Source organism: Xiphophorus hellerii, chromosome 2 (genome assembly GCF_003331165.1).
Source record: "Xiphophorus hellerii strain 12219 chromosome 2, Xiphophorus_hellerii-4.1, whole genome shotgun sequence".
In the NCBI taxonomy this organism is placed as follows: domain Eukaryota; kingdom Metazoa; phylum Chordata; class Actinopteri; order Cyprinodontiformes; family Poeciliidae; genus Xiphophorus; species Xiphophorus hellerii.
In genome coordinates this window covers 1,181,723-1,208,445 of record NC_045673.1, presented here as the reverse complement: position 1 = coordinate 1,208,445, position 26,723 = coordinate 1,181,723, and the positions used below count along the sequence as shown (strand labels likewise).

Genomic DNA, 26,723 nt, shown 5'->3' with positions numbered 1-26,723 from the left:
AAATGTCAATTTAAAATTGCACATATTTGCACCTTTAAAGAGCCTGAGTGAGACGTTTCTACATTCCCAACTCTTTGGTGCAGAAACTGAAAACGGATCTGCTAACTGCGTTTGTTTGTGTAAGGTGGAGATGAGACTGCTCATGAAAACGTCCCTTTATTAACCAGTCAGCCTGCCAAAATAAAAAAGACAATAAAAACAGTCAGATGATTTCATTACTCCATGAAAGTAACTAAAAAAATACTCCAAATAGTTTGGATGTCATTTTTCTTTCTTTCCTTCTGTTTCTGTTTTAGAGGGAATGAAATGAGATGGGAAAAACACGACTGACCAGTTTTGCACACAAGTTTATGGCATCTGTATCCTAAAAAATAGATAGAAATCTTCCTATTTCTCACTAACAAGATAATAACATACATGGAAAAACTTTATAAAAACATTATATTGTAGCAGAAAGACAAGATACTGACAGGATTTTGAGGGAATGCAAACTTATTGCCAGGTATTTAAAACAAAAAAAAAATCCCCTCATGTCTCCTGGGGGATTTTGTATCAACTAACCCTTTTGATGAAGGACAAGTTTGTTTACGGAGACTTCATCATTCATTTTATTTCTCGTTTCTGTTGTTTATTTATTTTAGATATTTAAAATGTCTTCCAGTTCCAAAGTTAAATGTTTATTAGAATCTAAAGTTTACTGATCTTTGAGAATGTCTTCCTGCAATCTTATGCCATTACTGTTAAATTGCTTAGAAATGGTCTCAAACACCAATATTATCAATTATCGCAATAACTTCTGGGACAATTTATCGCATAGCAAAATTTGAAATTGTGACACACACACACTGACGCAGGAATGAGTAGAAAGGTGATTTAACGGCTGCAGCGGCCCGTCGCTGGTTAACAAAAAGCCCCTGATGGGCGGTGAGGTCGCCACGGTAACCTCTGCTGACACCGATATGTGATTGTGTGTCAGCAGAGGCGAGCGCTCCCTCTAAATGACCCGCTTCAGTTCGGAGGGTCCGGTGTCAGCGTGGGACAAAGCTGTGATGAGTAACTCTATCAGGCCAGGGTTCATCAAAATAATAGGGCGACACGCCACCGTCAGGGGGGCAAGAGGCTGGCCGCGGCGCTGCCTGCAAAAATAAACAGATGGTAGCGCTGCTAGCTTGGAGCTACGGAGTCGGTGGTTTGAATCCCACGCTGACTCTCCCTGGGAACTCTTCCTTCCTCCCACAATCCAAAACATGACTATAGGTCATTATGTTAGTAATCGATTATTCTTAATCGATAAATCGGATAAAAATGCAAATAAACAAATAATTCAATTAATTTTTTAAAATTGTAAATAAACATTGCATTGCCTAAAATGCAATAACAGCATTTCTGTAGAGATCACAAGGATGCTAATAAATCCTTAACATCAACATGTGAAAATCTCAGGCCTTTTAGCTTCACTTAACATCAATACACTGTAGAAATGGTCTGAAATGATCTATCAGTAAATTATTTTATTGATTTACTGGTTAATATCTGAATAGGAAACGGTGCTAACTAGGAGATTTTTGAAATGATCTTTTACAGAATTTAAACCGGATGAAGCTAAAACTGTCACTTGGAGAGTTCAACATACAACAAATTTACAGATTTTTTTAATCTTAAATGCAAAATATATAAATTTTTTGTACAATTTTGGTTTAATTATTGCTCAGTGTGTTGATCTTACAGCAATGGCCATTTTGTGTTTGTATACTCCAGTTAACAGTTAATTGATTACTAAATTAGTATATGGTTATTTCAATAATTGATTAATTGTTAACATCTGTTTATAGATAGCGGCGGCCATTACTACTGCAACAAGTAGAGCGCTGCAGGGGGACGCTTACGTTCTTCTCTGGGTCGCTTTGGGGTCAGAAATCGTTCACACAGAAGTCCGACTGCCGCCTCATTTAATTAGCAGCATAAACAATCAAGCAGAAAAACTTGGATTTCAGCAACAAAAATAAAAAGTCAGCTGTAAGCATCAAGATCTGCTGTGTGAACTTAGCTTATTACTTCCTTCCTCCCACAATCCAAAACATGACTATAGGTCATTATGTTAGTAATTGATTATTCTTAATCGATAAATCGGATAAAAATGCAAATAAACAAATAATTCAATTAATTTTTTAAAATTGTAAATAAACATTGCATTGCCTAAAATGCAATAACAGCATTTCTGTAGAGAACACAAGGATGCTAATAAATCCTTAACATCAACATGTGAAAATCTCAGGCCTTAATAATACACTCATGATGATACACTCATCTCAGTAATACACTCATTACTGAATATAATGTTATGATGAAGACCGGCTCTCATCGGCATGCTATATGCTTGAAGCTTGAACGATATCTGGATTTATTCACTGGTTAATACAACTACAATTTTTCACCCCTTGCGTTGGCAACATAAGAGACTGTATAATGTTTAATGCTTAACGAAATGTGCTTCACTTCGTTCCCTTTGGGCATAAAACAGATTAGATACTGAAACATTATAAGCTCTACATCATTAGAAGCACTAAGACAAATTATAATGTACATTAATGAGGGAAAAAAAGAAATTCATTTAAAGATTAGTTGAAATCATGAAAATACCTACAGGTCCTGAAACAGGGAATTATGCCTATTGTGGTGTTAAAATGCTGAACGTGGGTTTCAGCAGTGAGTCATATTACATAACAACAAACACAAAGAAAAATTGTTTCAGGAGTGTGATGCTTCAGTTCAAGGCAGCTGCTTGCATTTCATGCTGTGATGATGCAGATGCATTGATGTCCCAACTTAGAAAGTGAGGAAGGACTTCTGAGCACTTCACCATCTTCAGTTCATGCCTCAGGCAGGCTGCAGTTCTCAGGTTAATGAAAGAGAACGTGTGTTTGAAGAGGTTTTCCTCCAGCCAGCGACCAAAGGATAGAAATGGCAGATAGATTATAAGTTTAGCAGAGCAGCACCAAGGCCAGAGCTTGGTTTTATTGCTTTGCAACATTTTTTCCCTATGTAGTTGTTAACACTGCACACAAACAAAATATGACCTAGGTAGCACTAATTATGCCTGAATTAATCCTTTATCCTGTAGAAATGTGAAGCAACCAGCTTCTTTGTGTCTCCTCCTTGTGAAGGACGTCCATGTCTGTCTTCTGGACACCTGTCCAGTCAGCAGTCTTCTCCTGACTGACTCAGAGTCAGTTTAAAGGCTCAGGAAACCTCTGCAGGTGTTTTCACTTAATAAATGACACCACGAGTTTCCATTAATGAACGTTTTCACAGTTTTCTAATTTTTTAAAACGCTGAATTTTGGATTTTCATTTTCTATGAAACAGAAACGTGGAGTAAATCACCCTGAGGCTCACTTTCTGAGACGACTGTCTAGAAATATTTAACTTTTGTGCAATATTCTAATGTCTATGTCTACTAGAAACACATGAGTGCTGCTGCAAAGCGTTTCTCCATTTAGTGACAAGCTGAAAGCTGCGGTACTTTCCAGGAAGACTCATCGACGGGTTAGCCTGGGTGTCAGAGGAGAGGACCCCTCACAGCATGGGCCTCAGGACCCCTGGGCTCAGAGAGCATAACTTCTCTATGAGAAGTTATGCTCATAGAGCATAACTTCTCTATGAGAAGTTATGCTCTCTGAGAGAAATGTGAAAAAACAGGTTCCTGTTTCTCTCTGAGAGAAACAGGAACCTGACTCCACTCTCTACTGGTGCAGGAATAGCACATGTCCCTAATAAATCACAATCATAAAAATAATGTTTTTATTTTACAAGCTGCTGATGGAAATAGAGTTGGTCGGTTTGGGGACGAATATCACAAAAACATGCCAACCTCTATAATTTATAATAATGAATAAACTGTTTGACAGGCAACAATAAAAAGAAGAAGTAAACAAAGAAATATATAAAAACGTAATCTCAGTACCTTGATAAGCAGTGGAAATGTCAGTTTTCTCTCCTTTAAATGCTTTTCCAGTTTGTGTTTGGAGGCATTCCTGAGGAAAAAGTAAACCATAGTTTTACTTAACGGTAATTAAGCAACTGTTTCAGATAATCAAGGTCAATTTAATATCAAAGATAATGTGAGTAAAAAAGAAAATCTACTCTTCAAATGTTGATTTTATTTATTAAGAGGCAGAAGTCCCCTCTGTGAAAACGTGATCAACCCTCCTGTTAAATCATTAACTAGAAGTGGTTAACTGCATTGTTTCGCTAGTTACAGATAATCCTAATTACTACCTACCCTGCAGAATTAATGAATCACTTCAATTGAACCAGTCTGACAGCAAGATAATGGATGGATGCATGAATGAATAAATACATTTTTAATTAATTCATGCTTAGATGAGATTATTAAAAACAAACAACTTGTCCGCTAAAGTCAACATTGCTATTTGAGCTAATTTCTGCCACCAACTTCTGACCAATCACAACCCGCCCACCAGAGCTGTACTGATGCAACGGCGTTAGCTTAGCTCCGCTGTAGCGCAGCTAAGCTATTAGCTTATTAGCGGTGTGCTCAGTCTTCATTTTGCGAACCTTGAAGACGGTGAAGCTCATGCTGAACTCGGTCTTCCTGGGAAATTGGTTAAAAAAATAAAAGTGATAATAAAAAAAATGTTTGGCCTCAATGTGGAATCTGACACTTTTTAAAGTTTCCTCTTTATTGTGGTGCATTCCGCGCATGCGCACGTTCCTGTACCGGCTGCGTGGCGACGTCAAGACGTCCTGGAGGCCGACAGTCAGCGGATTTCTCTAATATTCAGATAGCAAAAGTATTCACATTTTAGGGTTTTTTGGATAACAAAGTTGATTGACATAATATGATAGTACTGGTATGAATGAAGACATTTTGAGTCACACTCTATACCAGAAGGTGGCTCTAATGCAACCTAAACATTTCTTGCCAAATGCCAATATAATTCAAGAAGTGGATTTCTTTACTTTTTTACATCAATTTTGGGTCATTTTATGTTGATTCTAAATTGCAGCAAATGATAATCAGGATCCTTATGCGAATCGATGTTTTGGTACACCAATCACCAGCTCAGCGACTCATCCAGGAGGTCCAGAACCCAGAACAACATCTAAAGCTCGGTCAAGTTCCGGGTCAGAGGTCATGATTTAACCATAAAATAGAGAGACTGGGCACAAATGGCTTCAATGGGAGAGTTCCAAAACAAGAACCGCTGCTGACCCAAAAGAACACAAAGGCCAGTCTAAAAAGCAACATGCTGATAATCCTAAAGACTTCTGGGAGAATTTTCTGTGGACTGAAAAGAAAAAGTAAACACCACTGGGTGATTACTTTTTCACACAAGGTCAATTTTTAATAAATTTATTAAATTGTTTTTTTATAACTTATCTTTGATGAAAATCTGTAAAGAAAAACTAGCATATGGTGAGTTTGCAAAAAATACGGTGAATATGTTTCAGTGAAGCAAACATAAAATAACTGATTCAAAACCTGTTGCTTTAAAACTGTCCCTGCTTTTACTGACATGAATTAAGAAACAATATTTATATTTTAGAAACTACAGAGAAAAACTGCTCTCCGTGGTTAGTTCTGTATAATATATAATATATAACATGCATTCTGGAATAAATAAACAGCAACAAAGAAATAACATCTAGAGTTTTTGAGTCATAACTGATCTTAGTTGTGTTTTTGTACAGTGACACCTTCTGGACTCAGTTATTAATATAAACCAGGATTGAGCATTTAGCGTATCATTTATTGTGAAAAAGAAAATCATATCATAAGAATTTTGATTTATCATCATGTTATATTTGAGTTATTTGGTAAGTAAGAAAACAAAACTGACAGTCTGATCAGAATTTTTTACATTTTCTGCATTGTTTATTCCAGAAGAGTATAAATACATTTTAGTAAATTCCAAAACTCTAAATGCAGCAGTTTAGTGATATAAATCACATTTTTTTGAGTAATCTCAAGAACCACAAAATATAAGTTTCGAGTTCTGCAGCCTCTAACATGAACACAATTATTTCCGTCTTCAATTATTTTCATATCAGCATAAAGTTTTACAGTTTGTTTTCCCCCACCCTCCAATTAAAGACAAACCTTAAATAAGAGGTAAAACCCGCCTGACCTTTTCTCTGTTGTCTTGCGCGGTGTGTTCATGGTGATAACCCGCAGCTACGGTGAACCCGGACACCAGAACCGGCACACGGCGGGCAGCTGGACCCAAACCCAGCGGCGCAGTGAGCAACCCGTTCTCATACTGATTCACCTTTACTCTGACGCAGCTTTCAGCTTTCAGCCAGGTGCTCAGGTGCACGCAGGTGTGACAGAGTCCCACCCCCCACCGGGGTCTATGCTTCCCGCATGCTGCCGCAGCAGGAGAGCAGGAGGTCCTGGCTTTCACAATCCTCCTATTATTCATTCAGTTTTCAAATTATTATAAATACAAACGCTAATGTGGTGAGAAAACATCTGATGTCATGCGAGAAAGTAAAGGAGTGATACCTCTATAGCTCTATAACCATCTCTGCTCACAGCAAATCCAGGAAGTTGTTTTCATTTCTTTCATTTTGCTCAGATTTTCTTTTTCCTGTAACTATAATATACAAAAAAAAACCTTGTAGTTTTTCTACAAATCCTTCTTCCTAGCACTCTTATCATCGCTCCCAACAATCTGAAAAAGTTTACAAAGATGCTGGTATTTGCAGGTTTTACTCATTTTAAATGACATTCCTGCTGTGAACTTCCTGCCCATCACAACTGATTGATGATATGATTTACATTTAGATCCCCTGTTAGGAGAAATGACGTAATCAACAGGTGAAAAAACAGATTTAATTTTATCTTGAGGATGACAAAAGGAACAAGTTTGAGTCATAAGGTTTATTAAAGTAAAACGCAGCACCAGTCAGAGAGAAACATTCGATTAGTTTTCAGCTTATTCTTCTGTAAAAACCAGAGCACCATGTGAACAGAGCATAAAGCTGCTTCAGTTTGCAAATAAAAGCAAATAAATGTTCAGATTTATTACTGGAAATCCCCTCCGCTCTGTCATCATTTCGGAGCAACACTGTCAGACGTTTTATTACCTTACTAAATAATATCAGCTTTAATATCCTTGTTAGAACGTAAACAACTGATCAGATGTTTGTTAAAATATTACTTCAGCTTGTTTTGATCTAGCAACTAATTCAACCTACTTTCTTTTAAAACAAAACTATAGATATATGCCAACTTTTATTCATGCATGTTTCTAATTCATATTTTATTATTTACTACACCCAAAAATCTTTAATAACTGATATAAACCCCCAGCTGCTCTGTTCCAACTCGTCTGGGATTTATTCTGCTAATCATTTTGACTCTGAGATCATTTTGGGGTTTAAAGCAGAAATGTCAGCCGTGCAGCTGGATTTATTCGCTCGCTGTCAGTTTAACGCTTCGCAGATTTACAAACTGAGCAGAACGAGGACGAGCGCCACATGGTCCTGGTTTTCTCTGATGACCAGTTTGTTTGGATTTTTGGGGGGGAAAAATGAGAAAACACAAAAAAAGATTTTTATGAACAGCTTTGGTCTACATCAGGCCTCTCCTTTGTTTTCCTGAACACCTTCAGCATTTCTTTGGTTGGATAGCAGGACGCCAGGAGACGGCTTGATGAGGAGGCAGGCGGAGTAAAAAACCTCAGATCTGTCTCGGTTCAGGTTGGAGGAGATCAAACTGGACCGGGTCAGCATCTGAGGTCGTATTAAAGTCCATCTGACGACAAACATCCTGTTTTAACAGCAGGAGGAGGTGATGGTTGGAATAAACAGGTTTTAATCTCAGAGCTGAAACAAGAGCTGCAAAAAGCAGAATCTAAACAGGATGTTCATCAGCTGCTCACAGGTTTTTTATTCTTGGAATTGTTTCACTTGATTAATCGAGTCGCAATCAGCAGATTTCTCATTTCACCTCTTAAGCTTATTTTAAACAATATTAGAAATACTTTAAGAGCTGAAAATAAGCAAGGAATTAAATTATTTTTTTAAATAAGAAAATCTATATTTTATTACCTAAAAGTCAATAACAGCATTCCTTCAGTAAACGTTTGATCATATGTAGCAAAGGATGCATCACTAAAACATCCTTCTAATATTTGTATCGAATCTGAACCAGGTGAAGCTAAAACTGCCACTCGAGGAATTCTGGGTAAAACAGATTTATAGACAAAGCAAGTATTTTTAATCTTTAATGCAAAATGTTCATATTTTTGTACAGTTCTGCTCTGACTGTGTTGTTCTCTCAGGAAGCAGCTTTTTTTAGAGTCTATTTATTCCAGTTTATTATCAATTAACGTTTATTTCAATAATAAATTCATTGCAATAAATCTGATTAATCGCTTCAGCAGAAGATATTACAACTGATTTATGTGGAGATTTTTAAAACTAAACCTCTGATCAGCTGATGAACAGGTCTTAGTATTTTGTTCTCTCTGTTTTGTGTTTTTGCATTTTGAAGCTCTGGAACACGGCTACAATAAACAAACTAATAACTGTAATTTTATTTCCTGGTCCTAAGCTTTTTCATGCTGACTGTAAGAAGATAAAATCCAACGTGTCTTCATCCGAGATGCTTGTGATTATGCTTGTCGTAGCCCACTGCGTTGTTGGAACTGGATCCTGTCAGAAAAACAACATTCAGCTGCAGGTCGGCTTCATTTCTCGGCTTGAATTTGTTCCAATTCTCTAAGTCGTCTCACCCAAGTAGTCCTTGTAGTCCTTAAAGTATTTGTGCCTCAAACCTCGTCCATCTGCAGGCAAACAGCAAAAACAAAACCTCGTATTAAATGTCTTCTATTCATGACCTGTACTGGACTAGAATTAGAAATATTTGTGTTCTTTCCTTCAAAACAAGAATTTTAAATTTCTCCCAGCAGTTTTGGAAACCAATCATCAGCTCATCTTGTTGTTTGTTTTCCATGTTGTTCCAGTTTGGATGCATTTAAAAGAAGAAACAACAACTTTCTGCTCCACAACACCAAGCATAATGTGCTTTTTATCTGATTTTATTTGTATGCTTTTACTTCCATCCATCCATCCATCCATCTTCTTCCGCTTATCCGAGGTCGGGTCGCGGGGGTAGCAGCTTCAGAAGGGAGGCCCAGACTTCCCTCTCCCCAGCCACTTCTTCTAGCTCCTCCGGGGGAATCCCGAGGCGTTCCCAGGCCAGCCGAGAGACATAGTCCCTCCAGCGTGTCCTGGGTCTTCCCCGGGGCCTCCTCCCGGTGGGACGTGCCCGGAACACCTCACCAGGGAGGCGTCTAGGAGGCATCCTGACCAGATGCCCGAGCCACCTCAACTGGCTCCTCTCGATGTGAAGGAGCAGCGGCTCTACTCTGAGTCCCTCCCGGATGACTGAGCTTCTCACCCTATCTCTAAGGGAGAGCCCAGCCACCCTACGGAGAAAACCCATTTCGGCCGCTTGTATCCGCGATCTCGTTCTTTCGGTCATGACCCAAAGCTCATGACCATAGATGAGGGTGGGAACGTAGATCGACCGGTAAATCGAGAGCTTCGCTTTTTGGCTCAGCTCTCTCTTCACCACGACGGACCGGTACAGCGCCCGCTTGACAGCAGACGCTGCGCCAATCCGCCTGTCGATCTCCCGCTCCCTTCTTCCCCCATTCGTGAACAAGATCTCGAGATACTTAAACTCCTCCACTTGGGGCAGGACACCCCCCCTGACCCGGAGAAGGCACTCTACCCTTTTCCGGCTCAAGACCATGGCCTCGGATTTGGAGGCACTGATCCTCATCCCGGCCGCGTCACACTCGGCTGCGAACCGCTCCAGCGAGAGCTGCAGATCACGATCTGATGAAGCCAAAAGGACCACATCGTCTGCAAAAAGCAGAGATGAGATCCTAAGGCCACCAAATCGGATCCCCTCAACACCTTGGCTGCGCCTAGAAATTCTGTCCATGAAAGTGATGAACAGAATCGGTGACAAAGGGCAGCCCTGGCGGAGTCCAACTCTCACCGGAAACGAGCCCGACTTACTGCCGGCAATGCGGACCAGACTCTGACACCGGTCATACAGGGACCTGACAGCCCGTATCAAAGGGCCCGGTACCCCATACTCCCGGAGAACCCCCCACAGGGCTCCCCGAGGGACACGGTCGAACGCCTTCTCCAGGTCCACAAAACACATGTAGACTGGTTGGGCGAACTCCCATGCACCCTCCAGGACCCTGCCGAGGGTGTAGAGCTGGTCCAGCGTTCCACGACCAGGACGAAAACCACACTGCTCTTCCTGAATCCGAGGTTCGACTATCCGACGGACCCTCCTCTCCAGGACCCCTGAATAGACCTTGCCAGGGAGGCTTAAGAGTGTGACCCCTCTATAATTGGAGCACACCCTCCGGTCCCCCTTTTTGAACAGGGGGACCACCACCCCAGTCTGCCAATCCAGGGGAACTGCCCCCGATGTCCATGCGACATTGCAGAGTCGCGTCAACCAACACAACCCTACAACATCCAGAGCCTTAAGAAACTCCGGGCGGATCTCATCCACCCCCGGGGCCCTGCCACCGAGGAGCTTTTTAACCACCTCGGCGACCTCGTCCCCAGAGATTGGAGAGCCTAACCCAGAGTCCCCAGGCTCCGCTTCCTCAGTGGAAGGCATGTTGGTGGGATTGAGGAGGTCTTCGAAGTACTCTGCCCACCGGCCCACAACGTCCCGAGTAGAGGTCAGCAGCACACCATCCCCACTATAAACAGTGTTGGTGCTGCACCGCTTCCCCCCCCTGAGACGCCGGATGGTGGACCAGAATCGCCTCGAAGCCGTACGGAAGTCTTTCTCCATGGCCTCTCCAAACTCCTCCCACGCCCGGGTTTTTGCCTCAGCAACCGCCCGAGCCGCATGCCGCTTCGCCCGCCGGTACCCATCAGCTGCTTCCGGAGTCCCACAGGCCAAAAAGGCCCGATAGGACTCCTTCTTCAGCCTGACGGCATCCCTCACCGAAGGTGTCCACCAGCGGGTTCGAGGGTTGCCGCCGCGACAGGCACCGACAACCTTGCGGCCACAGCTCCGATCGGCCGCCTCGACAATGGAGGCACGGAACACGGTCCACTCAGACTCCATGTCCCCCACCTCCCCCGGGACGTGTTCGAAGTTTTGCCGGAGATGGGAGTTAAAGCTCCGTCTCACAGGGGATTCCGCCAGACGTTCCCAGCAGACCCTCACAACACGTTTGGGCCTGCCAGGTCTGACCGGCTTTCGCCCCCACCACCGGAGCCAACTCACCACCAGGTAGTGGTCAGTGGACAGCTCCGCACCTCTCTTCACCCGAGTGTCCAAGACATACGGCCGCAGATCCGATGAAACGATGACAAAGTCGATCATCGAACTGCGGCCTAGGGTGTCCTGGTGCCAAGTGCACATATGGACACCCTTATGCTTGAACATGGTGTTCGTTATGGACAATCCATGGCGAGCACAGAAGTCCAGCAACAGAACACCGCTCGAGTTCAGGTCGGGCGGGCCGTTCCTCCCAACCACGCCCCTCCAGGTCTCACTGTCATTGCCCACGTGAGCGTTGAAGTCCCCCAGCAGAACAAGGGAGTCCCCAGGAGGAGCACTCTCCAGTACCCCCTCTAAGGACTCCAAAAAGGGTGGGTAATCTGAACTGTCGTTCGGCCCGTAAGCACAAACGACAGTCAGAACCCGTCCCCCCACCCGTAGGCGGAGGGATGCTACCCTCTCGTTCACCGGGGTAAACCCCAACGTACAGGCGCCGAGATGGGGAGCAACAAGTATGCCCACTCCTGCCCGACGCCTCTCACCTTGGGCAACTCCAGAGTGGAAGTATGTCCAGCCCCTCTCAAGGAGACTGGTTCCAGAACCAGAGCCGTGCGTCGAGGTGAGACCGACTATTTCTAGCCGGAACCTCTCGACCTCACGCACTAGCTCCGGCTCCTTCCCCACCAGAGAGGTGACATTCCACGTCCCAAGAGCCAGTTTCTGCAACCGAGGATCGGACCGCCAGGGTCCCCTCCCTCTGCTGCCACCCATCCCACACTGCACCCGACCCCTTTGGCCCCTCCCACGGGTGGTGGGCCCATGGGAGGGGGGGCCCATGTTTCCTCTTCGGGCTGAGCCCGGCCGGGCTCCATGGGTAAAAGCCCGGCCACCAGACGCTCGCCATCGTGCCCCCCCTCCAGGCCTGGCTCCAGAGTGGGGCCCCGGTGACCCGCGTCCGGGCGAGGGAACACCAAGTCCAAAGTTTTCCTTCATCATTGGGGTCTTTGGGCTTTGGGCTTTTACTTTGAAATGTTCATTTTAAATTATGATGTTTATTATCAGTGAAGAAGAAACAGCTGGTAAGTAGGGCCAGGATTTAGCGCATTAATTTTGATTAATTAATTACATAGATTTTAACACATTAAGAACTTTAACACATTTTATTTTATTTTATTCATACATTCTGGCCGGAACCTTTGTATTCACTCGTTTCTGGTACACCCGTAAATCTGATGACACACAAGCAAACAACAGCGATGGACAACGAAGCAGCTTCTCTCGAAGCACCGCGGTTTGATTTCTGCTCCTAAATGATCTGACTGGAAAAGACTGTCGTTGTGTTCAAGTTGTGCTAAAAGCAGTTAGCCTATCAGTGAAACTTCAAGCCTAAAATAGCATCTCAATGCTAAATATGTAGCATTTAATGCTAATGTCAGCATCCACAGTCCACATTTCAAAAAGAGGCTCCATGAATGAACAGGGCTTCCTGAAACTGGTTTTTGAGTTGAACATGTTGCTTATTTTGTCGATATATCGTTATCTGTTACTGCCCCCTGCTGGCTGGACGGTCCAGTTCGACCGTCCAGCCAGCAGGGGGCAGTAAAGTCGTACCGGAGTTGGTGCGCTGCTTGATGCACTGGCCCCGGTTTGGGACGCCAGCGGCGGGGTTCCCGGGGTTGATGATGTGGCACTCGTAGCCTGTGGGGCAGTGAAGAGGCTCGTCTCCGTCCTCCGTGGTGCTGCAGGCTTCCGCTGGCGGACAGACGCACACAACAAGCTTTTACTTGAGAATACACACAGTGATTTAAAAAATGAATCAGATCTGGTGAATGAGACCCACAGATATATTCACTCAAAGCAAAGACATTGTTAGTTAAATTATTAGCTGAAATACATGACGGAGTGTTAGTTTAGGTTGACAAAAGGAGAACATTTCATTTTATCGCGCAGTTTTCCAGCTTTCACTGCGGTTAGCGGGGTTCCTGTTTGGACCCACCTTGCAGAACCTCCTCCGGTCCGTCCAGCAGCCAGCCGTTTCCTCCCAGCCATCGAGGTTTGGGCTGAACCAGCCAGTCCAGAACTGCTCAAAACAAACAGCTGATTATCACCCGCCACTGTGAATCAGAACCGGCTGAAAGCTGCAGGATGCTGACCCGGTGGGGGCTGGACGGAGTCCAGGCAGGCGTAGATGCAGCCGTTGTAGCAGCAGCGTTTGTGGCGCTCGCATTCGGAGTCGGAGCGGCAGCCGGGAACGTCGCAGGCCCGCTCCGGCAGCATCTGGGGCGGCGGCGGGCACCGGTCGTTCTTCTGGTGCTGCGCGGACTGCGGGTGGTTCGGGTACTCGTAGTCCTGAAAGACAGACAGACAGACTGAGAAGCTGTGTGTGTCTTTGATGATGACCCCTGACCCCGGGGTTTGACCTCCCTAGGTCAGAGGAAGTAGCGGTTTCTGATGGGCGGCACCGATTTTCACTTCTGATACCGATATCTGAGTTTAGTAATCGCTACCAATCTGATACAGAAAAACTGCTGAACTGACTCAAACCATTATTTTTTAAAACATAAATGTACTGAAATACAAATTTATTTGAAAACTCAGTACCAGTACTTAAAAACATCAGCACCACACTTTTCATAAATATTTGACTATTGGTTAAATTTAGAAATAAATTTGTGTTATTTTTAGATTTTATAGTTTTTGTATTTGCAGTGCATATTTTTAAAGAGGCAGTTTTATGCACCATTTTACAGCATAATTAAGTAACTATTTTACCTTCAGTTAAAACATGCAATATATATCAAATATGACAAGAGAAATTTGACTTCATGATTTACGGCCTTGAAATTGGGCCTCTGTCTCTTTAAGAAACTCCTGCTCTTTCTGAAAGCTCCGCCTCCAGGAAGTCATCCTAACATGGCTCCTCTTTAACCCTTTAACGTTTTTACCAGCGTTGCTCTGAGCAGCAGCTCCTATAATGAGCTCAGCAGCTGTTTGCTAATTGCTGCTGGCTAGTCTGAAGGAGCTGAGTGGGGGAGGAGCTGCGTGGTTTCCTAGGTCCACCCAGGACTTTTTACACAGCTGAATGATTGCCATGGAGATTAAAGGATTTCTCAAACATGCACAAAAAAATCAAGGCAGCGCTGCAGGTTTGTTTGTGATCAGGGAAAAAAACATGAAGGAAACCTCAAAAAAGTTAATTAAACATAAAAATACCGGTTTAGCTTCATAATATAATATGTTTGTGTCTGTGGGTGTTTATACTTTTATTCTAGTTTCTTTCACTTGTTTCAAAGTAAATATTAAAATTAATTTAGAGGATGTGGTATGGCGGATGAAGCATGTCAGCGCCCCCTGGTGGTGGGGCAGGGAGCAGGTGGAGGAGGGGCAGTGCGGTTGTTCACCCAAACAGGATCGGACTGTCCCTGATCTGCAACATTTACAACCCAAACAACCATTTGGACTCTCGGTCCATTTACTGAAACAAATTCAGAGCCACAAAACAGTTAACAAAAAAAAAAAAAATTCTAAAACCAACAATTTATTTCTATTTTTAAGTTTCAAAATAAAGATAAAACATAAAACTTTTGAGTACAGAGGACGAATACAAAACAAAACTCCTTTATTTTTTATTTAAATATAAAAAGCTCCACAGTTCAGACTTCTGGTCAATTTATCTTTGGACCACAAGAGGGCAGCAAAAGGCAGCGGAGAAATAAAGTAAACTTGTTTACACACCTGGACCAAAGCAAAGACTCACTTTAGCACATTTGCAGGTTTGTGGCTGTAAATGTGAAATAAAGTTTAAACCAGACCAGTGAGGAACCAGGAACACTTTCAACTTTTACTCTTTTTGTTTTAGCAACAGGAGAAAAGGTGGAACGGGGAAAAAATGGAAATTTGACAATGCTGCAGATTTTTCCATGAATTTAAAGACACTTTCTGAAAAAATACATGAGAAAAAGTGAAGTCAGGGTTTAAAAAATTCATGTGTGTTAAATCCAGAACAATAGACGACGACTTGTACTGCAGCACCAAGCACGAGGCGTTGGATTAGAGGGAGTCAAGCCTCTTACTGCTGAAAATATTCACCTCAGAAACTGTGGCTGCTTTAAAACAGAAGAAATGTGTTTCTATCAGGTCAGCCTCCACTGATTATGGTGAGGAAATTAATGCATAACAGATAATCAATCTGTTATTATACGTTTCACGCTTCTATGATGCTGTGTGATTGATTTTTCTACAGCAGGAACAAGAAAACTGGTCAGTTTATGAGAAGCTAAAACCTGCTAGTTTAGACCAAAGCATATTCATATTTAAGAACGGTCTAGTCAAAGTCCAGACCTAGATCTTTTTGAGAATCTGTAGCAGAGCTTAAAACTGATGTTCACAGATGTTGTCCATTCACCTAAACTGAGCTGAAGCTGTTTTAAAAAATCGGAAACAGGTGGAAACTTTAGCTGATAGAGAAACAATAAAAAAGGGGATGAATACAAATGCACACCACACTTTTCAGGTATAAAATACCAGAAAAATAAATTGAAGGTTTTGGCAGTAAGGTGGGAAAATTGTTTAAAAATATGTGAACAATCATTAAAAATCATTTTCCTCCTTTGTTTTGACACTAAGAGTCCCTAAAAACTCACTCAGAGAAATCCTAGTTTTTTATGTAATTATGTAATTAGTCTGTGGGCTGCAGACCATCGTTAAAGTGTGTCGTTTATTAGGCAGGATAACTAACTGCCATCCCAGAGAAACCGTAAAGAGAAATGAAAAGGTTTGGCGCCGACGGCGGCATCACGGACTCTAACGTGGGTTCAGCTCCGGTTCAGCCTGGCAGCTGAGAGCTCAGCGGGCCGGCGCCTTTCAGGAGGGCCAGGTTCCCCTGCACAGCCATGTGTGGCCGAGTCACAGCTGGTAAAAGTTTATCCCAGAACCCCGAACCACTGCAAGCTGTAAGAAACTAAACATACTGTTATGCAACAAACTCATGAGGCGAGAAATGCTGAACGAAGTCGAACAACAGCTGAAATCGTTTGGGAACGAAGTTCTGAAGTTTCTGAACCAGGAAGCGTTCGGTTCTGAAGGAAAACTCCTCAGAGGTCTTCAACATGGGGGTCATGACCTTCTGCTGGGGGTCATGACCTTCTGCCGCGGGGTCGACAGACAGAGTCCTGTTTATTTAGACTTTTTAAAAAAAATGTAGTTTTGTCTTTAAATGCACATTAACATGAATCCAGAATGTAACAAATTGATAAAATGATATCACATTGGTTTGTCTTTTTAATAATTTAATAATCTTCTATCTATGGAGAGAGAAATGGGCCAAATTACAATAAATAAATAACTTTTGAAATATTTTTAAAACGTAACTTTTTTTAGCTGGGAATAAATACAGAATTATAAGTATCTTTATTAAATATCTGGATTTTATTAGATATATTATTGTGATCACATTGTTTGGTTTTATTAATTTAACAACCTTCTAAATATGGAGGGAAAAACATGCCAGATTACAATAAATAAATAACTTATGACCTGCGGTTGCTTCTTTTTCTTTAAATTGTTCTAATTTATTTATCACAAACTGGGTGAGCAACTCCAGTCTCTAAATCTTTATTTTGGTCTGAAATATCTCTAATAAATTTACCAGAGAACGTTAGCTGGTGTTAGCTAGGATCTACGTTAGCCCCGCCCACCGGCTAACCTTATAATTAATTCCATATTTATTGAATTATTCCTGTATCACACTGTGACACTTTTAAAATGAAAAATTTCCTGAGCCAGGTCTCCATCAGCGGCTGACACTGAGTGGCCTCAGATTTCAAGAGAAGCTAACAGGAACGTCTCTGGTTGAAATAAATGTTTCATCAGACAGGAAGTGAAGAAACGGCGGTCCAGAACCCAGAAGGAGTCTCAGTAAGATCTGGATCGCAGGAAGGCGTTCTGCTTCTTCTACACTAAAGACCAAATAAACAGTTTTTAACTATTAGACGTTTAATCAGATTTATTTAATATTTTATTTGCCTGCTGTAGCATCAATAAGCTACATTTGGTTTGTTTTCCTTGACTAACAATTAAAACATTAAAATAACTTCTAACCATCTGTTAGTATCTGATAATTAGCCTCCACTGACAGTTTCAAGCCCTGGGAAACCACCGCAGTTTGATGAATGAGCGAGTTCTGTAAAATCTGCTCTAACTGCTTAATAACTTAACGACCTCTGACCTCTCTGCTTGTCTCATATCCGATCAGTTCTCCGTTTCTTCCTGAAGCTCAAGGGTTTCCTTCCTGTTATTGGGAGTTTGTGTTTATTTGCCAACATGCAGCACATCCAACATCTGATTTGTGGAAACATCATCATTCTTTAAACATGTTTGCTATCCGTCCTCCAACCTAAACGTCTGTGTGAAGATTCCTGTTCTGGTTCTCCCTGTGCTTTCCTGCCGCCGGATGCCAGATGGGCCACCATGCTTTAATCCGGAGCTTTATCACACAATCCGGCTCCCGTCTCTCTGATGTTTCAGTGTTTACTTTCCCTCCGTTCTGCCGGCTTGCCCTCTCATCGTCCCCCGCCAGCAGGACTGTTCAGTTTTCATGTCCCTCATCGTCTGCAGCTTCTTTTATCCTCTCTTAAAAGCAGCAGCATAATGTTTGCTGTAACATTTGATCTCCGCAGGTCATTTTCTCTTTCCTCCGAGCCCGACTGGCTCCAGATCGTTTGTGATTCCAACCCGAGATCTCAGACAGATAAGAGTCTCTGCTTCCTTTGTGGAAGAGCAGGAATCCTTCATTCATTCATTCATTCATTCATTCATTCATTCATTCATTCATTCATTCATTCATCTCACAATACACCCTACAATAAATCAAACTGAAAAAGCAACGGATAAAAACAACGAAGAACAAAAAGGTTTAGTAAGGAATCAATCAAATTAAACCAGAAGATAAAGATTTTCCACCTGAAGCCATTTAGCTCTCGCACTAAAGAAGGAAAAGTGCAGCTTTAAATTTCTGCTCCTTTGCATCCAGTTACAGAGAAACCAGATTTCCAGAGAGCTAAAGGTCAGCAGTAAAACCGAACAGAAAGGAGTTACGATAAACGGGTCAAAATACTGATAGATCAAAAAAACACACAGTTTAAATAAAACAGTTGTTAAAAATGTGGACAGGCAGACAGTCCAGGGTTTGTTATATAAGAATATTCTGGACGGATATGAAAAACTATTTTCATCAAAAAAGTTTGAAAATGAACAAATAAGGCTGTTTTGTTTCAAATGGAGAAATGTGACCTTAGTGATCCAGAACTTTTATGTTTTTATTATTTAGCTTTTGTTATTTTATTATTTTAGAGAATTAGTGGCACAGAGCTGTTAGCTTCTGCTAAATGTCAGTGAACCACTGTTGTTTATTATACTAATATTTATCATTAGTGCTTTCAGTTTAGTGCAGTTCATGTTTTAGTTGGCTCCGCCCACTGCAGCCACGACCAAAACTACAGAACTGAATCCTGTTTTCTTTTGTTTCAAATTTCCAGAAGGAGAAAATCCAGATTATCAGTCTGATTAATTTGCTAAAAGCAGAGAACAGTTCAACAGTCTACAGTCATCTCTTGTACGTTTTTACTTCCAAACAGACAAACTGCAGTCTTTTAAATGTTTCCAGTTTATTACTGGACTGTAACCAATCATGTGCCATTTCATGGACAACAATCAGAAAGTTTAGAGAGTTCATATGGAACGTCTGCAACTTCTGCATCCATCATAACTCAGTTCTCTGTCAAGCTGCAGGCCAGATGGTTTCCTTGAATATAAAAATCTGTGAAGCCTGATTGAGAAAATATTTAGAAATATCAGGAACTTTTAAACATGCTTTGAAGCATCTGTCTGTTTCCATTCATCTGCAGGTTTTATCAGTCAGATCAGAGTGAGGCTGGATTCCTGGAAAGTCTCATTCAGGATTTATTTGTTAGAGTCAGGATGCTTTGTTGGTGCCAGCAGTTCTCTCTGCTCCGTGTTTTTAGCCCAAGGCTAAAGATTCACAGCTGGTCAGACAAAGACAGGGAGGCACAACTGTTTCTGTTTCTGTCTGCAGGCCCTCTGTCTTCATACCAGGTGGAGTCAGAATGCTCAGGAAAACCCACGATGCTGGCAGCAGGTCCCTCAGCCAGGTGGCGCTACGCCTGCAGGAGGTTTAACATCAGGCCGCAGGTTGGTCTGATGTTAAATTAAAAAAACAACTAAACTTTATCTTCAGTTTTCTGGACTGGGCTTTAATTTGCACGCTCTCCGTTCTTGAGACTAATGTCTCTGTAGCGTCTTTAAATAATCCTGAAATGTGTGGTAGTGGTGCTTTTCTTTTGTCTTCTTTTTTAAATATTTTTACATTTATTAATGTTAGAAACAGTCTCAACATATTCAGTTATTTGTAGCCATTACTGTTTTAGTTTTATTAGCTCATTCTTTTGTGTTTAGTGTCTTATTTTGTGTTTTATTCTTCGTACATTTGGATTTATTTCTCTTGGATCAGTGACTGCTCTTAAGTTGTTTCTTATATTAACAGCATTTTATATTTTATTTTTATTTTTTATTTTATCTACAACTACTACTCAGTGGTAGTTGTTATTGTGTCTTGTCTCTATGCTGTAACTGCGAAGTAATTTCCCTGCTGGGATGAATAAAGTACTTCTATTTTATTCTATATTCTATTCTATTTTCCCTTAGTTTCAGGGTTTTTGGGATTTTTGCCTCTGATTAATTCACCTGCTACCTGGTCATTTTCTTCACCTGCCCACAGAGTTTAAAAAATATCACACACTCCTGACTGGTTTCAGGAAAGCTTTCATCCAGATGAACCCGCAGGTCGTTTTAATCATGCCAAGCCCATAGGGGGCGGTGTTGTGATACACAACAGGATTGTGTTGTGTATCCTATTGCAGACATCGTGATGGATGATGTCTGCCATCATGGCGCCACAGGTTCATTTGTGGGGAGAGGTAATTAAGTTAAATACTGTATTAGAAAATAAAGTTAATAAAACTCAAGACGATGATGATTAGAATCAAGTCAAAGCAAGTTGGTGGATTTATTGGCCTGTTATTCGTCTTTGACCATAAATCTTAGTTTTCCGCTAAATACATGCAAACATAAACACGGAGTTTTCTCAAATCTCCACTTTGGTCAGATTTTTATATAAAACCAGGACAGATTGCTGGTCATGTTACTGTCATCTGTTTGATATTAATGCAGACGCTCAGCTGTGATTGGCTGCCTGCATAAACTTTTCTTATCTGGAAAAACAACCAACATGAAATAAAGGAAAAGCAGGCAGTCGGAGCAGAACCTGCTGCTGGCAGGGCTTCATGTTATGGAGAATGTTTCTCCTTCCTGTCGGCCTGTCCGCCATTTTCCTGCCTCAGACTCTCTAAGGGTCATCTAAAGGTCATCTGCTCAACATTTTGTCTCATTAGCAGCTCTGAGATGCTTTGTGAACAACCTGAACATTTGGAGAAAAATATAAGATTTTTCCAGAAATGAAACCGGGAGCAACTTTTAGTCTCTGGATTCTCAGAGCTCCAGATTTTAGTTTGTTACTCTCACGCTACTATTTTATTTTTCATGACTGAAATCATCTTCACTTCACCGTTCTGCTTCTGACTGGGTCAAACTAGAGACAAAAACATAACAGAAATACTGATTCATAAAACTCACATTTCTGCTTTTCTGCCTGATAATCTCAATAAAATAAATGCAACAAATGCTTTTATTTTGTTACCTAATAAATTTTCTGCTACAGTTTTCTGTCTCTTTCTTTTCAGAGTTAGAGTTACTGACACTTTCCTCATTTATAGATTATAACATAAAGAAAACGCCAGCTGCACTAAAGATTTAATGAGGACCGGTCCATACTAAAAGCAGCAGGACAGACGGAGAGCTGAGAGCAGAAAACCAAGGGTGGGGGCAGAAAAGAGAGCAAAGGGGCAAATTTTCAGTTTTCTAGGCCAGCGAGGGCAGAAACCAGTCAGAAAGTGAGAACATTGAGGAATAAAAAGTTGAAAAGAGGAGAAGAAAGACAGAGAGAGAAGGCGGCACGCTACAGTGAGCGCTTATTAGAGATGATCAATCAGCCAGACTGAGCCGAGCTAACAAGCAGGGCACACACACATGCGCACACCCACACACACATCCACACACGCACACACACACACACACACACACACACACACCAACACACGCACACCCACCCACACACACACACACACCCACACACTGCTCTTCAGCTACTCACACGGAAACTCAAAAACTTGCAGCTTTTTCCAGCCTGACACACTGAACTCATCAAAACTCAAATAGAAACTCACATTGTTCTTATTTTTAGTAAATTATTATTAGAAAAACAGAAATAAAATAACTCAGAAGTCACCTAGTTAGTAAAATACAGATCTGATTCTAAATGGAGTTTAAAGAGAGAGGTGTTGATCAAAAACTGCAGAAATCAGGAGGAAAAACAGAAAACATGGAAAAAGATTCTCTAAGACCACTGACTTTGAAATGTCTTCAGGCATTTCTGTTTAACTACATTAATAATCTAACTTATACTTTTTAATCAATTTTAAGGAATTATTTAGTTAAATCAACCTCCTTTATGTTGATGAAAAGTTACAAAGTTTTTTTGTGCATCTAAATCTCTATTTGTGTCAGAAAACTAACAGCATCATTCCCATGGTGAAACATGGTGGCAGCATGATGCTGTGGGCAGCATCGCACTGCGTGCAGCAGCAGCATCGTACTGCCTGCAGCATGATGCAGATGTTGCTGCATCATGCTGCGTGCAGCATCAGCATCATGCTGCGTGCAGCATCAGCATCATGCTGCGTGCAGCATCAGCATCAGCATCATGCTGCGTGCAGCATCAGCATCATGCTGCAGGCAGCATCAGTATCATGCTGCAGGCAGCATCAGCATCATGCTGCAGGCAGCATCAGCATCATGCTGCAGGCAGCATCAGCATCATGCTGCAGGCAGCATCAGCATCATGCTGCAGGCAGCATCAGTATCATGCTGCAGGCAGCATCATGCTGCGGGACATGGAAGATAGATGAATTTTGCAGAAAACCTGCAGAAGAGCTGAGACTGGAGAGGAAGTTCAGCTTCCAGCAAGAAAATCAGCCAAAATATGGTTCAGATCAAACTCTATTACTGTGTTACAACGGCCTAGTCAAAGTCCAGACAACTGAAAATATGTGGCAAAGGTAATGAACAGGTTTCTAAGGTTTGTAAGAAACAAATAGCAATATTTCCAATAAAATAAGAAATAATAAATGTAATTCTTTTATGAATTTTTCGTCCTGATTCTGATTTCCCGTCTTCACTCTGAGATGAACCAGATCTCTGCAACTCAAAACCCTTTCTGTCGTTTTTTGGTCAGCCTGACCTTTCACCTTTGCAGAGAAACGGTGAAGTGTGAAGCGAACAGAGGCAGCAGTGTGCGGTGACCTTTCACCTGCTGATCATGTGACGCTCATCAAGATGTTACTGTCCTACCTTCTGGGAGAGTCCTCTCTTCTTCCTGACATCACTTCCTGTGGACAGGACCAGCAGGGACAGCAGCAGCAGCTCCAACGCGCCCGGCATGCTTGCTCTTCAGACCGTCCTCCTCCTCTTCCTCTTCACGCATTTATCTCCTCTTCCTCCTCGTCCCAAATTTCCAGCCGAAGTGGCGGATCCCGGTCTCGCTGCCTGCAGCCTGTCCTGAATGCAGCGACGAATCACAGAGCGGAGACAGAGAGACAGAGACGGGGAAAGTCCAGACAGAGAGAGGAGGAAATGAAGCAGCAGCTGTCTGCATCAGAGAGCCGCAGCGGGGGGAGCGACCTGGGGAGGGGCAGCGACTGTGACCCGCCCCACCGCTGCTGCTTCTGGAGACACATCATGAGTTCAGCGTGTTGGACGCCTGTCTCCAGGGAGATAGGGTCTTCATTTTTAACTTTTAACCATCAAAAAGCAGCACTGACAAAACTACAAACTCCAACAAAACGGCACATTAGAGCCAATGTAGACAGAAAAAAATGGAGGATTAAATTTCCACCAAAAAAAGAAGAAATATCTCAATTAATCTCAGAAATTGACTCAATAAAACTTCAAAATTTTCTTGGAGATATTTGGAGAAAAAGGAATGCGTAAATCAGAGGCAACATTTTCTGAGTTTCAAAAGTCCTAAAGTTTTATCAATGAAGTTTCTGAGATCTCAGAGATTTTCTAGAAAAACAGGAATGTGTGAATCCTGCAGAAAAGTGTTAAAGTGTCCTGCAAAGTGTTAAAAGTGGAAAATCTGCTGCTGTTCTCTAAAAATGAAAAGCAAAGAAAAGTTTTTTAAAAATAAAGACTTTGTCTCCACCTGTGCCGATGTACCAGATTTGTGTCATAAAATATCCACAGCTCTAATTTAGAGGCAGTTATATGTAGGAAAACATGCATGTTGCCATGGTAACACATGCAGTTGTGTAACGTGTTTGGATGGGGGGGTTAGTTGCAGTGACCCGTGCTAAACGGAGGCATGTGCTGCGTTTCAGAGGAAGGGGCCTCACTGGGTTTCCCTCCTCTAGTATCTCTGAAGTTGCTTCTTCTAAAAAACTAGGACAAGCCCCCCTAACCCACCCCACCCTCTCTTACCCCCCACCCCACCCTCTCTTACCCCCCCAGCTCGGTTTTGTCCCCCCACCGCCTCCCTCTGCTCTCAGTAAATGGCTCTGAAAGGAGGGAAGGAATGTAAGCCTGCACAAATCTCGGTCATTATTAGCTTTCCAGGAGCCGGGCTCCTGTTGCTGGGAGGCCCCGGCTCCACCCCCACTAACCGAGTGGGGCTGGGGGGAGGGGGCAGAAAGAGGTGGGGTGGGGTAACTGAGGTTCATGACTGCAGCAGAAAACGTTGCTCTGCTGCTGGTTGATTTACAGCTTTTAACTGTTTTATCATGAGAAAATTCATGTCAAACATGAAATGAAGCTCAATGCTAACTCTGCTAACCCATCCATCCATCCATCCATCCATCCATCCATCCATCCATCCATCCATCCATCCCAGCATGCCAACATCTCCAGCAGGCTACATGCTAACATCCCAGCATGCTAACATCTCCAGCAGGCTACATGCTAACATCCCAGCAGGCTAACATTTCTGCAGGCTACATGCTAACATCCCAGCCTGCTAACATCTCAGCAGGCTAATACTCCAGTAGGCTACATGCTAACATCCCAGCCTGCTAACATCTCAGCAGGCTAATATCCCAGTAGGCTACATGCTAACATCCCAGTAGGCTACATGCTAACATCCCAGCCTGCTAACATCTCAGCAGGCTAATATCCCAGCAGGCTACATGCTAACATCCAAGCCTGCTAACATCTCAGCAGGCTAATATCCCAGTAGGCTACATGCTAACATCTCAGTAGGCTACATGCTAACATCCCAGCCCGCTAACATTCCAGTCACGCCTGATGTTCCTGATCCCAGCTGGGTTTCAGACAAACTGAGATCAGCAGTTTATGAACAGGAAATGAGCCGACGGCAGAATCACATTCAGTCTGTTTTACAGTAACAGACATGAGTTTAGTGGAAGCTGCCAGCCAGGTTTCTGCGCCAAACAGAAGAGATAAAGAACACCTCAGAGATTAAAGCTGCAGATGGAAAATCTTTTCACAAACTGAACATGAAAGCTGAGTTTTTTCCTCTCTGGAGACGAAGACGCATCGCAGCTTTTCCTCCAGGAACAAAACGTCTGGAGGCCTCAGCGGGTTCCAGACCAGTGGATCACAGAAAACATGGCCGCCGCACCACAAAGCAGGCTGGGATTTATTTATCGGACATAACAAGAGAGGTTTATGTGTCAAAATGTTCAGCAGCTAATGCTTCAATCTGTATGAGACAGTTTGAAGGTTGAAAACATTACAGCCTCATATCCTAATGGTTAAACCTGGAACTGCATATTTACACTAAAATATGTTTAGTGCAAATATGTTTGAAATAAGACAAAAATAGTTTCCAAGTAACTTTTCAGCAAATTAAAACTTGTTTTAGGTCAATAATTCCTTAATATTGATGAAAACTGGTAACACTGGCAGATTATTTCACTTACAACAAAATATTTTCCAAGTTAAGAGTAGTACATGAATCACATGTGCTTGCTGTGTGAACGCAGTGTTGGTGTAAACTGTAACCTGTTGCAGTGATTTTATGTTTCTTTTGGAGAAATGGCTTCTTCCTCTGAGTGGAAGCAGAAACCAAACAATCGGTCTGACATGATGCTGCCGCTACTCTGGAACGCTAACACGCAAACCAAATAAGGATTTAACAGCTTCTGTGGTAGCAGACTGGAGGTAAGCCTCTCAAATCCAGCAGGGGTCAAAGGTCAGAGTAGGGTCAGAGAAAAGCAGTGATTGGTTGGAATGAACGCACTGCAAAAACAAAATCTTACCAACTATTTTTGGTCTAGCTTCTAGAGCAAATAACTTGAAATAAAACAAAACTAACTTACAAGAAACTTTTCATCAAGACTTGTTTTAAATAAATAAATTCTTAATATCGATGGAAAAAAGAACTAGTTCCACTGGCAGATTGTTTCACTTATAACAAGACATTTTCCTGTGAAATAATCTTCCAGTGAAACCAGTTATTTTTTTCATCAATATTAAGGAATAATTGACTGAAAACAAGCTCCTATATTTTGATGAAAAGTTACTTGTAAGTTAGTTTTGTCTTTTTTCAAGTTTAACAAAATATTTGCACTAGAAACCAAAACCAAAACTAAACAAGCTAAAAAGAACTTAATGCAAACAATTTTAAATAAAGTTTGTGGAAGTTTCTGAATTTAGCTGCAGTTTAAAATGAGAACAGAGACATTTCCTCTCCATCAGCATCTCAAATCCATTTGAATCCAGCAGCTGAGTCAATGCTCAGAGTTTGTAATAAAACAATAAAGATCTGCTTTTACAGCCTATAAATTCACAGCTTTGGGTTTAATTTGCAAACTCTGAAGCTGGTTGGTGTAATAATGACTTTCAGGCAGTTTGAACAGCTGATGACGTGTTTTGACTTGTTTTTGCAAACTGAGAGAGGAAATATGAAATGAATGCAGAACAAACATTAACCTCTTACACATTTTTTATCCTAAGATAAAAACCCTGCAGCTTTTTCAGCTGTTTTAGAATTAAAGCCATTTTTCAGAAAGTGTTGACGTTGAGCTGGCAGTCTCTCACTAACACAGGATCCACGTCTGCACATTCTTTAACCTTTTAACCAAGTCTGGCTCAAGTTATTTATTTTAGCTCTGAAAAATCACCCAGAACCCCCAGAACACAAACATTTTCAGAGCGAGTCTTTCAGCGGCCGGTTGTGTTTGGAGCAGCGGGGCTCGGCTGCGGAGGCGGTC

At 42.1% G+C, this 26,723-nt stretch overlaps 2 protein-coding genes across 2 annotated transcripts in view; both read right to left on the bottom strand.

Annotated features, from left to right (window-relative positions):
* The window catches only part of dyrk4 (dual-specificity tyrosine-(Y)-phosphorylation regulated kinase 4), a 34,639-nt gene extending 27,963 nt beyond the window's left edge, over window positions 1-6,676 (bottom strand). Inside the window, exons 1-2 of the mRNA XM_032586462.1 lie at window positions 6,152-6,676; window positions 3,964-4,033 (exon numbers count right to left, since the gene is read on the bottom strand). Of these exons, the coding sequence (XP_032442353.1) occupies window positions 3,964-4,033; window positions 6,152-6,183 (102 nt within the window). The 5' untranslated portion in view covers window positions 6,184-6,676. The remainder of the gene's footprint in view (window positions 1-3,963; window positions 4,034-6,151) is intronic.
* A 211-nt stretch (window positions 6,677-6,887) lies between these two features.
* wfdc1 (WAP four-disulfide core domain 1) lies at window positions 6,888-23,280 on the bottom strand. Its single transcript, XM_032586477.1, has 6 exons — window positions 22,846-23,280; window positions 13,458-13,653; window positions 13,301-13,384; window positions 12,916-13,056; window positions 8,765-8,815; window positions 6,888-8,684 (listed from the first exon to the last, which is right to left on the bottom strand). The coding sequence occupies exons 1-6, from the start codon at window positions 22,933-22,935 to the stop codon at window positions 8,626-8,628; spliced, it is 621 nt and encodes a 206-aa protein (XP_032442368.1). The 5' UTR covers window positions 22,936-23,280; the 3' UTR covers window positions 6,888-8,625.
* Window positions 23,281-26,723: the final 3,443 nt, after the last annotated feature.

Excerpts from the sequence above, each read along its gene's own strand:
- wfdc1 (XM_032586477.1), bottom strand. The coding sequence starts at position 22,935 with ATGCCGGGCGCGTTGGAGCTGCTGCTGCTGTCCCTGCTGGTCCTGTCC. Across the intron at positions 13,654-22,845 it reads AGAGAGGACTCTCCCAGAAG|GACTACGAGTACCCGAACCA; the intron begins GTAGGACAGTAA and ends TCTGTCTTTCAG. Across the intron at positions 8,816-12,915 it reads CAAGCAGCGCACCAACTCCG|ATGGACGAGGTTTGAGGCAC; the intron begins GTACGACTTTAC and ends GTTTGCCTGCAG.